This window comes from Thalassophryne amazonica, chromosome 19 (genome assembly GCF_902500255.1).
Source record: "Thalassophryne amazonica chromosome 19, fThaAma1.1, whole genome shotgun sequence".
Taxonomy (NCBI): Eukaryota; Metazoa; Chordata; class Actinopteri; order Batrachoidiformes; family Batrachoididae; genus Thalassophryne; species Thalassophryne amazonica.
Window position 1 is genome coordinate 67,024,276 of NC_047121.1, and position 11,923 is coordinate 67,036,198.

General features: G+C 38.2%; 1 protein-coding gene across 1 annotated transcript; it reads left to right on the plus strand.

The window, feature by feature from the left end:
- The first annotated feature begins 5,287 nt into the window (after positions 1-5,287).
- chmp3 (charged multivesicular body protein 3) lies at positions 5,288-11,243 on the plus strand. The gene is given in 7 exon segments (XM_034159590.1): positions 5,288-5,408; positions 5,785-5,797; positions 5,800-5,844; positions 6,796-6,975; positions 7,096-7,217; positions 7,403-7,514; positions 10,314-11,243. Coding segments are annotated over 7 exon segments (657 nt in total). The 5' UTR covers positions 5,288-5,363; the 3' UTR covers positions 10,454-11,243.
- The last annotated feature ends 680 nt before the right edge of the window (positions 11,244-11,923 follow it).

Consider the following 11,923-nt stretch of genomic DNA (forward strand, 5'->3'; position numbering starts at 1 on the left):
GGCTTCTCCTGTCTCTCCCGCACTTTTCTGCTCTGGGTGTGAAATGTTTAGTTATTCCTCGGCCTCCTTTAGCAGTAATGGTACTTGTAATAAGTGTAGCTTATTCGTAGCTTTGGAGGCCAGGCTGGGCGAATTGGAGACTCGGCTCCGCACCGTGGAAAATTCTACAGCTAGCCAGGCCCCTGTAGTCGGTGCGGACCAAGGTAGCTTAGCCGCGGTTAGTTACCCCCTGGCAGATCCCGAGCAGCCGGGAAAGCAGGCCGACTGGGTGACTGTGAGGAGGAAGCGTAGCCCTAAACAGAAGCCCCGTGTACACCGCCAACCCGTTCACATCTCTAACCGTTTTTTCCCCACTCGACGACACACCCGCCGAGGATCAAACTCTGGTTATTGGCGACTCTGTTTTGAGAAATGTGAAGTTAGCGACACCAGCAACCATAGTCAATTGTCTTCCGGGGGCCAGAGCAGGCGACACTGAAGGAAATTTGAAACTGCTGGCTAAGGCTAAGCGTAAATTTGGTAAGATTGTAATTCACGTCGGCAGTAATGACACCCGGTTACGCCAATCGGAGGTCACTAAAATTAACATTAAATCGGTGTGTAACTTTGCAAAACAATGTCGGACTCTGTAGTTTTCTCTGGGCCCCTCCCCAATCGGACCGGGAGTGACATGTTTAGCCGCATGTTCTCCTTGAATTGCTGGCTGTCTGAGTGGTGTCCAAAAAATGAGGTGGGCTTCATAGATAATTGGGAAAGCTTCTGGGGAAAACCTGGTCTTGTTAGGAGAGACGGCATCCATCCCACTTTGGATGGAGCAGCTCTCATTTCTAGAAATCTGACCAATTTTCTTAAATCCTCCAAACCGTGACTATCCAGGGTTGGGACCAGGAAGCAGAGTTGTAGTCTTACACACCTCTCTGCAGCTTCTCTCCCCCTGCCATCCCCTCATTACCCCATCCCCGTAGAGACGGTGCCTGCTCCCAGACCACCAATAACCAGCAAAAATCTATTTAAGCATAAAAATTCAAAAAGAAAAAATAATATAGCACCTTCAACTGCACCACAGACTAAAACAGTTAAATGTGGTCTATTAAACATTAGGTCTCTCTCTTCTAAGTCCCTGTTGGTAAATGAAATAATAATTGATCAACATATTGATTTATTCTGCCTAACAGAAACCTGGTTACAGCAGGATGAATATGTTAGTTAAATGAGTCAACACCCCTGAGTCACACTAACTGTCAGAATGCTCGTAGCACGGGCCGGGGCGGAGGATTAGCAGCAATCTTCCATCCCAGCTTATTAATTAATCAAAAACCCAGACAGAGCTTTAATTCATTTGAAAGCTTGTCTCTTAGTCTTGTCCATCCAAATTGGAAGTCCAAAAACCAGTTTTATTTGTTATTATCTATCGTCCACCCTGGTCGTTACTGTGAGTTTCTCTGTGAATTTTCAGACCTTTTGTCTGACTTAGTGCTTAGCTCAGATAAGATAATTATAGTGGGCGATTTTAACATCCACACAGATGCTGAGAATGACAGCCTCAACACTGCATTTAATCTATTATTAGACTCTATTGGCTTTGCTCAAAAAGTAAATGAGTCCACCCACCACTTTAATCATATCTTAGATCTTGTTCTGACTTATGGTATGGAAATAGAAGACTTAACAGTATTCCCTGAAAACTCCCTTCTGTCTGATCATTTCTTAATAACATTTACATTTACTCTGATGGACTACCCAGCAGTGGGGAATAAGTTTCATTACACTAGAAGTCTTTCAGAAAGTGCTGTAACTAGGTTTAAGGATATGATTCCTTCTTTATGTTCTCTAATGCCATATACCAACACAGTGCAGAGTAGCTACCTAAACTCTGTAAGGGAGATAGAGTATCTCGTCAATAGTTTTACATCCTCATTGAAGACAACTTTGGATGCTGTAGCTCCTCTGAAAAAGAGAGCTTTAAATCAGAAGTGTCTGACTCCGTGGTATAACTCACAAACTCGTAGCTTAAAGCAGATAACCCGTAAGTTGGAGAGGAAATGGCATCTCACTAATTTAGAAGATCTTCACTTAGCCTGGAAAAAGAGTCTGTTGCTCTATAAAAAAGCCCTCCATAAAGCTAGGACATCTTTCTACTCATCACTAATTGAAGAAATAAGAACAACCCCAGGTTTCTTTTCAGCACTGTAGCCAGGCTGACAAAGAGTCAGAGCTCTATTGAGCTGAGTATTCCATTAACTTTAACTAGTAATGACTTCATGACTTTCTTTGCTAACAAAATTTTAACTATTAGAGAAAAAATTACTCATAACCATCCCAAAGACGTATCGTTATCTTTGGCTGCTTTCAGTGATGCCGGTATTTGGTTAGACTCTTTCTCTCCGATTGTTCTGTCTGAGTTATTTTCATTAGTTACTTCATCCAAACCATCAACATGTTTATTAGACCCCATTCCTACCAGGCTGCTCAAGGAAGCCCTACCATTATTTAATGCTTCGATCTTAAATATGATCAATCTATCTTTGTTAGTTGGCTATGTACCACAGGCTTTTAAGGTGGCAGTAATTAAACCATTACTTAAAAAGCCATCACTTGACCCAGCTATCTTAGCTAATTATAGGCCAATCTCCAACCTTCCTTTTCTCTCAAAATTCTTGAAAGGGTAGTTGTAAAACAGCTAACTGATCATCTGCAGAGGAATGGTCTATTTGAAGAGTTTCAGTCAGGTTTTAGAATTCATCATAGTACAGAAACAGCATTAGTGAAGGTTACAAATGATCTTCTTATGGCCTCGGACAGTGGACTCATCTTTGTGCTTGTTCTGTTAGACCTCAGTGCTGCTTTTGATACTGTTGACCATAAAATTTTATTACAGAGATTAGAGCATGCCATAGGTATTAAAGGCACTGCACTGCGGTGGTTTGAATCATATTTGTCTAATAGATTACAATTTGTTCATGTAAATGGGGAATCTTCTTCACAGACTAAAGTTAATTATGGAGTTCCACAAGGTTCTGTGCTAGGACCAATTTTATTCACTTTATACATGCTTCCCTTAGGCAGTATTATTAGACGGTATTGCTTAAATTTTCATTGTTACGCAGATGATACCCAGCTTTATCTATCCATGAAGCCAGAGGACACACACCAATTAGCTAAACTGCAGGATTGTCTTACAGACATAAAGACATGGATGACCTCTAATTTCCTGCTTTTAAACTCAGATAAAACTGAAGTTATTGTACTTGGCCCCACAAATCTTAGAAACATGGTGTCTAACCAGATCCTTACTCTGGATGGCATTACCCTGACCTCTAGTAATACTGTGAGAAATCTTGGAGTCATTTTCGATCAGGATATGTCATTCAAAGCGCATATTAAACAAATATGTAGGACTGCTTTTTTGCATTTACGCAATATCTCTAAAATCAGAAAGGTCTTGTCTCAGAGTGATGCTGAAAAACTAATTCATGCATTTATTTCCTCTAGGCTGGACTATTGTAATTCATTATTATCAGGTTGTCCTAAAAGTTCCCTAAAAAGCCTTCAGTTAATTCAAAATGCTGCAGCTAGAGTACTGACGGGGACTAGAAGGAGAGAGCATATCTCACCCATATTGGCCTCTCTTCATTGGCTTCCTGTTAATTCTAGAATAGAATTTAAAATTCTTCTTCTTACTTATAAGGTTTTGAATAATCAGGTCCCATCTTATCTTAGGGACCTCGTAGTACCATATCACCCCAATAGAGCGCTTCGCTCTCAGACTGCAGGCTTACTTGTAGTTCCTAGGGTTTGTAAGAGTAGAATGGGAGGCAGAGCCTTCAGCTTTCAGGCTCCTCTCCTGTGGAACCAGCTCCCAATTCAGATCAGGGAGACAGACACCCTCTCTACTTTTAAGATTAGGCTTAAAACTTTCCTTTTTGCTAAAGCTTATAGTTAGGGCTGGATCAGGTGACCCTGAACCATCCCTTAGTTATGCTGCTATAGACGTAGACTGCTGGGGGGTTCCCATGATGCACTGTTTCTTTCTCTTTTTGCTCTGTATGCACCACTCTGCATTTAATCATTAGTGACTGATCTCTGCTCCCCTCCACAGCATGTCTTTTTCCTGGTTCTCTCCCTCAGCCCCAACCAGTCCCAGCAGAAGACTGCCCCTCCCTGAGCCTGGTTCTGCTGGAGGTTTCTTCCTGTTAAAAGGGAGTTGTTTCCTTCCCACTGTAGCCAAGTCCTTGCTCAAGGGGTCGTTTTGACCGTTGGGGTTTTACATAATTATTGTATGGCCTTGCCTTACAATATAAAGCGCCTTGGGGCAACTGTTTGTTGTGATTTGGCGCTATATAAAAAAATTTGATTGATTGATTGATTGATTCATGCCAAATCTGATGCTTGTATCACCATGTGAAGTACTGGTTTCAGTTATCTGCTGCACTAGGAAGAGCATCTGCATAAAACTTTGTGCTGTTACTGAGGAGGCGGGGCTTCATCGGAAAAAAACATATTTTTGCAGTGCTATTAAAACTTTTACATTCACATTTAAAACGTGCATAAAACCCTCGACACTATGAAAGACAGCAACCTTTCTGATCTTGTTAATAACCATTTTTCTTAAACGGTTCACAAACTCTGAGCATTTGAATATGGTTGACTTTTGTGCCATCCGCTGGCAACTACGTGGTATTTCAAGGACATGAAACATTTTTAGTCCTGATACTCTGCTTTTGATACATGTGTAATAAACACATAAAATGGTTAGGAATAAAAATAAAATATTTGAATGATTGTTTAATAACACATTTGTCAGTGTTGTCATGCTGCTTTTGTAAAATGGAAGAATTGGATGAAAATGAAAGTGAATTACGTTTAAATATTCAGTGAGGTCTATATATTAAAATGATCGTGTCAAGAATTCAAAAATATTATTTATGATCACAAAATTTGTGCTGATACGCCTAGATCTAAGTGATATAAAATACTGGTTAACGCTCTTTAATATTGTAAATTTCTTCAAAAGATTGTGTGTTTGTATCATTTAGCTTTGACTTTGATGTTTAACATTAACTGCAACCATAATATTAAAGGTAGATAGAAAATAGATTCTTAACAATATCACATATATCAAGTAAATATATTTGCAAAATTGTGAAAATTGGAAATTCTAAATCAATTGCGCAACTCAAAGTAAAAAAATATCTCACCTTTTGAGTTTTGTGAGGTGGTTTTTCAAACCAGATCTGCTTCGTTACTGTATACGCTTCGATGCCTCGACACACGTTTCGAAACAGATCACGACACATCCGGAAGAAGAAGTTGAGCTAACCAGCTAGGCTACATCAGCTCGGCATTTTAACAAAAAAGTAACGATGGGATTGTTCGGCAAAACACCTGAAAAGCCACCAAAAGAGCTTGTGAGTTTGATACTATAAAGGAAAAATTGTCTTAACCTGTTTTTTTTTCTGTAGCGGTGACTGTAAAATTACCGTGCTAAGGTTGTTGGCTACTCCTTGCTACTTGACGTCAGACAAGCTTTCCATTAAATAAACAGTCCCCTTTGCTCGATTCCTCCAACAGAAAAATACATTTTAAAAGGTTGCAAGGTCACACGCTTGCGTTATTTTCTATTATCAAATCAACACCACCTACTAAGCTAACGTCTGCTGTCAGTCACGGGTGTAAACAAAACTGATTGTTTCAGCTGTCAGCACGTTCTGTTTACCTGTTGTAGCTATTACTATAATATATGTGTCACTAGGTAATTCTTATATAATAATTGTATAATTTCAGATTAAGGAGTGGTCTCAAAAATCAGGAGGGAAATGAGAGGTGTGGACAGACAAATTCGAGGTAAGATGGACATTACTTATATACTTAAAAGCATAATACTTACCATTCATGTGTAACAACACCTATTGGTCTCTCTACCATCATTATACTACTGTAAGTAATTAAACTCTGAATGACTTTGATTTCTTCCTTAAAGTAAAATCAGATGGCATATTTTGAAAATCCGTATATGACTTTCTGTTCATGTCTGATTGTCACTGTGGGTGTGTCACCTTTATTTCAAGAGTAAACCTTTGAAAATATTTTCTCTCCGTCTATTTGCATTGGGCCAATATTTCGCATTTTACCTTAAATGCTTTAAAGTTAATGCGACCATCTTTGGCTGAAAGGAAACACACATGCAGAATTTGGTTGAAATCCATCCATTGGGTCTTGAAATATTTTATTAACAGACAGCCACAAGCAGGAGAAAACCACAGACTGTCTACAATTAGAAGGCACTCAGAGAGCACATGCCACATGTTCCTGAATGCTTAAAACATTTTCTGCATCCAAGATATGTTTCAGATCAAGATAAAATCAAAGACATTACCCACCTGCTCACCAAATTTCATCAATATTCTCTCAACTTTTTGTGTTAAATGATACTTGATCTCAGTTCCAGAATATGCTGATTACCTCGAAATTTAAACAGTTAGTTCCTGGAACATTATCTCTCTGCTCACTAAATTTTACTGAAATCTGTTCATTACTTTTTGAGTTATCCTGCTAACAAACAGACAAATGCAAGTGAAAACATTACCTCATTGGCCCTCCGATTTATGCTGGCAGCCTGAATAAAATCCCATCCCATCTATCTACACCCATTGTTTCACTGGAATGTAAAATAAATGGTAATTCCATTAATTCTGTATTTGTGCAGTGACTCATTAAGATTAATTTTTTATAGTGTTTGATATAACTTATTACACATTAATAACAACAATGTAATGCTATGAAATGTTATTTCAGATATTCAAAGAGAAGAGGAAAAGGTGAAGCGATCTATCAAAACTGCTGCCAAAAAGGGCCAGAAAGACGTTTGTATTGTTCTGGCAAAGGAGCTGATTAATTCAAAACGAACTGTCTCAAAACTTTATTCTTCCAAAGCCCAAATGAACTCTGTGATACTCAGCATGAAGAATCAACTTTGTGAGTGTGTGACTACAGCAGCTGGGGAGTGAATTGCTCCTGTCATTTTTCTGTTTTTTTTTTAAAGCTTTTTTCGAGTATAAACCACTGTGTTAGTAAAGGAACTACGTGTGTTTGTAGCTGTTGTGCAAATAGCTGGGACCCTACAGAAGAGTACAGACGTCATGAAATCAATGCAGAGCCTCGTCAAAGTCCCAGAAATCCAAGCCACTATGAGAGAGCTGTCAAAGGAAATGATGAAGGTCAGCAACATTGAACATGTATTAATATAAGGACTGACCCACTGCTGATAATTATTCCATTAGCCACAGATATCAGTCTATTATTTGCTGTACAGTGTACACTTAAAAATGTAGTTGTTGTGCATAGAGGGATTTTTTCCCCCCATTATTTATTTATCTATATGTTGTTTGTGTTTGTATTTCAGGCGGGAATTATTGAGGAAATGATGGAAGACACATTTGAAAGTATGGAAGATGGAGACATGGAGGAGGCAGCAGAGGAAGAGGTTGATAAAATCCTTTTTGAGATCACTGCAGGTGAAGAGTTTTCTCTAATTTCTGTCATAATATTACAGATTTCTGCAGGTAATGCACAGTTTGTCTTAGCTGGGTAAGGGTTTTTTTTGTTTGTTTTAAAATGAAGGATATCAGCTTTGCAATTTTTGATTTATTCCAAATCCTTTGATCGTGTTCCTCTGGCATTCTGTCTGTGTCAGAGGGAAGACAAAATACTACAGAAAACACAATAAGGATGCATGCATTCCGCTCCAAATGATCTGTTTGGAAATTTGGAAAATATCTTAAACTAGAAAGGTGCTCATTTTCATGAGCGAAAAACATTTTGGAATTCCTGGTTCTATCCCTCGTTAAGGATCCATTCCAAGACTTTTTGCTTTTAATTCCAGGTCACACCCAAGCTTTTCACAGTTTTTTTTTTGTTTTTTTTTTAGTTTTTTCGTGGCTACACTGTCTTCAAAATCTTGGGAAAAAAGAAATTAAGTTGACGTTTACCAGTTCCACCCCTTGATCCATACTATGTTGATGTACCCATTCCAGGGCACACCTGTCATTTTTACAAAGTTTCTAAAACTTTACATTCACCAAGTTAGTGAGTCTATTGCAAGATTGGTCTGACCTGTTCACTAAGATTTATTTGATTTTTTTTTTTTTATTAAGTAATCCTGCTAACAAAGCAACACACAGATAAGAGGAAAACATGAATATTATGGGAATTTTGTTGCATATGTTGTATTATAAAATATTACATGATCCAAAAGTATTTAAAATGTGTTGCTCTCAATATTTTCATAGATCAGGATTTGGAGGGCAAGGGGGAAAAAAATAACATCTCTACACAATGTTATGTTATACAAACATAAGCAAAGGCTATACAGTAGTGTTCAGAATAATAGTAGTGCTATGTGACTAAAAAGATTAATCCAGGTTTTGAGTATATTTCTTATTGTTACATGAGAAACAAGGTACCAGTAGATTCAGTAGATTCTCACAAATCCAACAAGACCAAGCATTCATGATATGCACACTCTTAAGGCTATAAAATTGGGCTATTAGTAAAAAAAAAGTAGAAAAGGGGGTGTTCACAATAATAGTAGCATCTGCTGTTGATGCTACAAACTCAAAACTATTATGGTCAAACTGCTTTTTTAGCAATCCTGTGAATCACTAAACTAGTATTTAGTTGTATAACCACAGTTTTTCATGATTTCTTCACATCTTCGAGGTATTAATTTTGTTGATTTGAAACCAAGATTTTGCTGGTTTACTAGTGTGCTTGGGGTCATTGTCTTGTTGAAACACCCATTTCAAGGGCATGTCCTCTTCAGCATAAGGCAACATGACCTCTTCAAGTATTTTGACATATTCAAACTGATCCATGATACCTAGTATGCGATATATAGGCCCAACACCATAGTAGGAGAAACATGCCCATATCATGATGCTTGCACCACCATGCTTCACTGTCTTCACTGTGAACTGTGGCTTGAATTCAGAGTTTGGGGGTCGTCTCACAAACTGTCTGCAGCACTTGGACCCAAAAAGAACAGTTTTACTCTCATCAGTCCACAAAATATTCCTCCATTTCTCTTTAGGCCAGTCGATGTGTTCTTTGGCAAATTGTAACATCTTCTGCACATGTCTTTTATTTAACAGAGGGACTTTGCGGGGGATTCTTGCAAATAAATTAGCTTCACACAGGCATCTTCTAACTGTCACAGCACTTACAGGTAACTCCAGACTGTCTTTGATCATCCTGGAGCTGATCAGTGGGTGAGCCTTTGCCATTCTGGTTATTCTTCTATTCATTTTGATGGTTGTTTTCCGTTTTCTTCCACGCGTCTGTTTTTTTTTTTTTTTTTTTTTTTGTCTATTTCAAAGCATTGGAGATCATTGTAGATGAACAGCCTGTAATTTTTTGCACCTGCGTATAAGTTTTCCCCTCTCCAATCAACTTTTTAATCAAACTACGCTGTTCTTCTGAACAGTGTCTTGAACGTCCCATTTTCCTCAGGCTTTCAAAGAGAAAAGCATGTTCAACAGGTGCTGGCTTCGTCCTTAAATAGGGGACACCTGATTCACACCTGTTTGTTCCACAAAATTGACGAACTCACTGACTGAATGCCACACTACTATTATTGTGAACACCCCCTTTTCTACTTTTTTTTTTTTTTTTACTAATAGCCCAGTTTCATAGCCTTAAGAGTGTGCATATCATGAATGCTTGGTCTTGTTGGATTTGTGAGAATCTACTGAATCTACTAGTACCTTGTTTCCCATGTAACAATAAGAAATATACTCAAAACCTGGATTAATCTTTTTAGTCACATAGCACTACTATTATTCTGAACACTACTGTATATTGGAAGATAACCCTCAGTTTTAACTTGATTTTACAAGCTTTGAGCATTACAAAGTTAAAGCGCATCATTGCACAGTATTGGTTTGTGCTATGGTTCAAGAAAAAAGGTCAGTTCTTAAGGGGGCTAATAATTTTGACCCTGGTAAGGTTTGGTTTTTGAGAAATAATTTTGTTTCTGTCTGCAAAGTAAAATAATAGAAGCTTCCAAAATAGAACTAGGATGTTTAGAAATGCTGGGTTGTGTCCTCATCTGTATATATACTTGATGTAAAGCTGAAGTTCTCCACTGTAAGCTCATCTTGATTGCTTTATTTGGAATCCACTGTGGTGGTGTACAAATTACTTTTTTATCTACATATATAAAACATCACTGTCCAAATACTTATGTACCAGACAGCAAGTTCTACATGTTAGCATTGAGTGTCTAGTCCATGTAATGGTTGCCTTTTCTTCATTAGGTGCCCTTGGCAAAGCGCCGAGCAAAGTCACAGACGCTTTGCCTGAAATGGAACCTGCTGGAGCCGCTGCAGCTTCAGGGGAAGAGTCCGAGGAGGACATTGAAGAAATGCAGACAAGATTGCAAGCTCTGAGGAGCTAAGGAGAACTGCCAATGTTCTGTCAGTTCTCTCAGCCAGTTCTGGTGCAGGGTTTCTTTACAGCGTTTGCTGCTTCATGTTATAAGTAATTCACATAATCATTTGAGAACAACTTTGCTATGACAGTAGTGTCCTTTAAAAGAGTTTTACAGGACATTTTGAGGTTGTTTTTTCATCTCTCTTTTGGTATCTGAGGTAACCCTGGGTAAATGTTTGTTTTCCAAAGTCATACATGGGATTTGAGCGAGTTGTGTGTGTATATAATGTAATTACAAAAAGCCTGCTGTGCCTACAGTGCTTCACCATAAAATAAATTATGGACTCATGGTTGAGTTTACTTGTCTGTTTTTGTTGTTAATGAGTGATTTTTATTTGAGCTAGTGTTGGAAACCAGCCCACACATGTATTAAGTGTTGACAACAAATCACAAATCCAACTGTAGTTCTAATCCAATGCACTAATTTTTTTTGAAAGCATCACCAGTTTTTTTTATTTTGTACTTAAACTACTGTACAGCAAACGTGTCTATGTTATATTGTGGTCTTATGTGTGAAATACATTTATCAGAAACATGCATGCACACTGGCCTGAGTGTATTTGTTTTATTCATCCACTTCCTTAAATGTTTGTCTTTGCATCAGGATGGACTTTTCTTTCCACGGAACGTTGATTGATCCTGAGCTAATGTATTGTGGAAGTATATTGTATGAACACTTTTCTATGTGAAGGGAGGAAACCTAAGGAAAAACAACTTTTAAAATAAAAGTGGTGCTTTCCAAAATGAAGGCCTTATTCCAGCTGTCAATGTTTGGTCTAAGCTGATGCATTTTGTGTCCCTCCTTGTTTCGAAGCTGTTCCTTGGTTTCAAAATGAACTCAAGGATTAGGTTTCTACCTTCCCTCCCTCCGCAGCTTTTGTTGAACTGTAACAAAACCTCGTCTCTGTCCCCTGGCTCTGAAAAGCAAACAAGCTGAGAGGTTTTCTCATGTTTGGGAACCAGATGTTTAAAAATGTCCAGGACATACAGTGCTATGAAAAAGTCTGTGAACCCGTTGAGCGTTTACATATTTGAAAAAAATTTTAGGACATCAAAAAACAAAACAAAAATTCAGGCTTTTTGTGTTCAAATTTCTAAAATGGTGCTCTTTAAACTCTCAGTAAAAAGTAATCTCTACATCATGAATTAAAAGAAAAATATAAAAGCCAAAATGATGGTGTGAATAAGTAAGGGCCCCCTTTAGTACAACACATGTAAACCATCACTTTACATCTAGTCGTCTTCAGACAAGTTGGATGAATGCATGAACATTTGCAAGACTTTGATTATGTCTTGGACTTTACATCACTTATGAAGAAAAACGAACAGTGGTACTCTGGTAAATCTGTGTGGAGGTGACAGTTCTCAAAAACTGAGTGCAAGAAGGAGACAAGTGAGGAAAGACACCCAGATGACTGAAGAAGTTACAGACTGG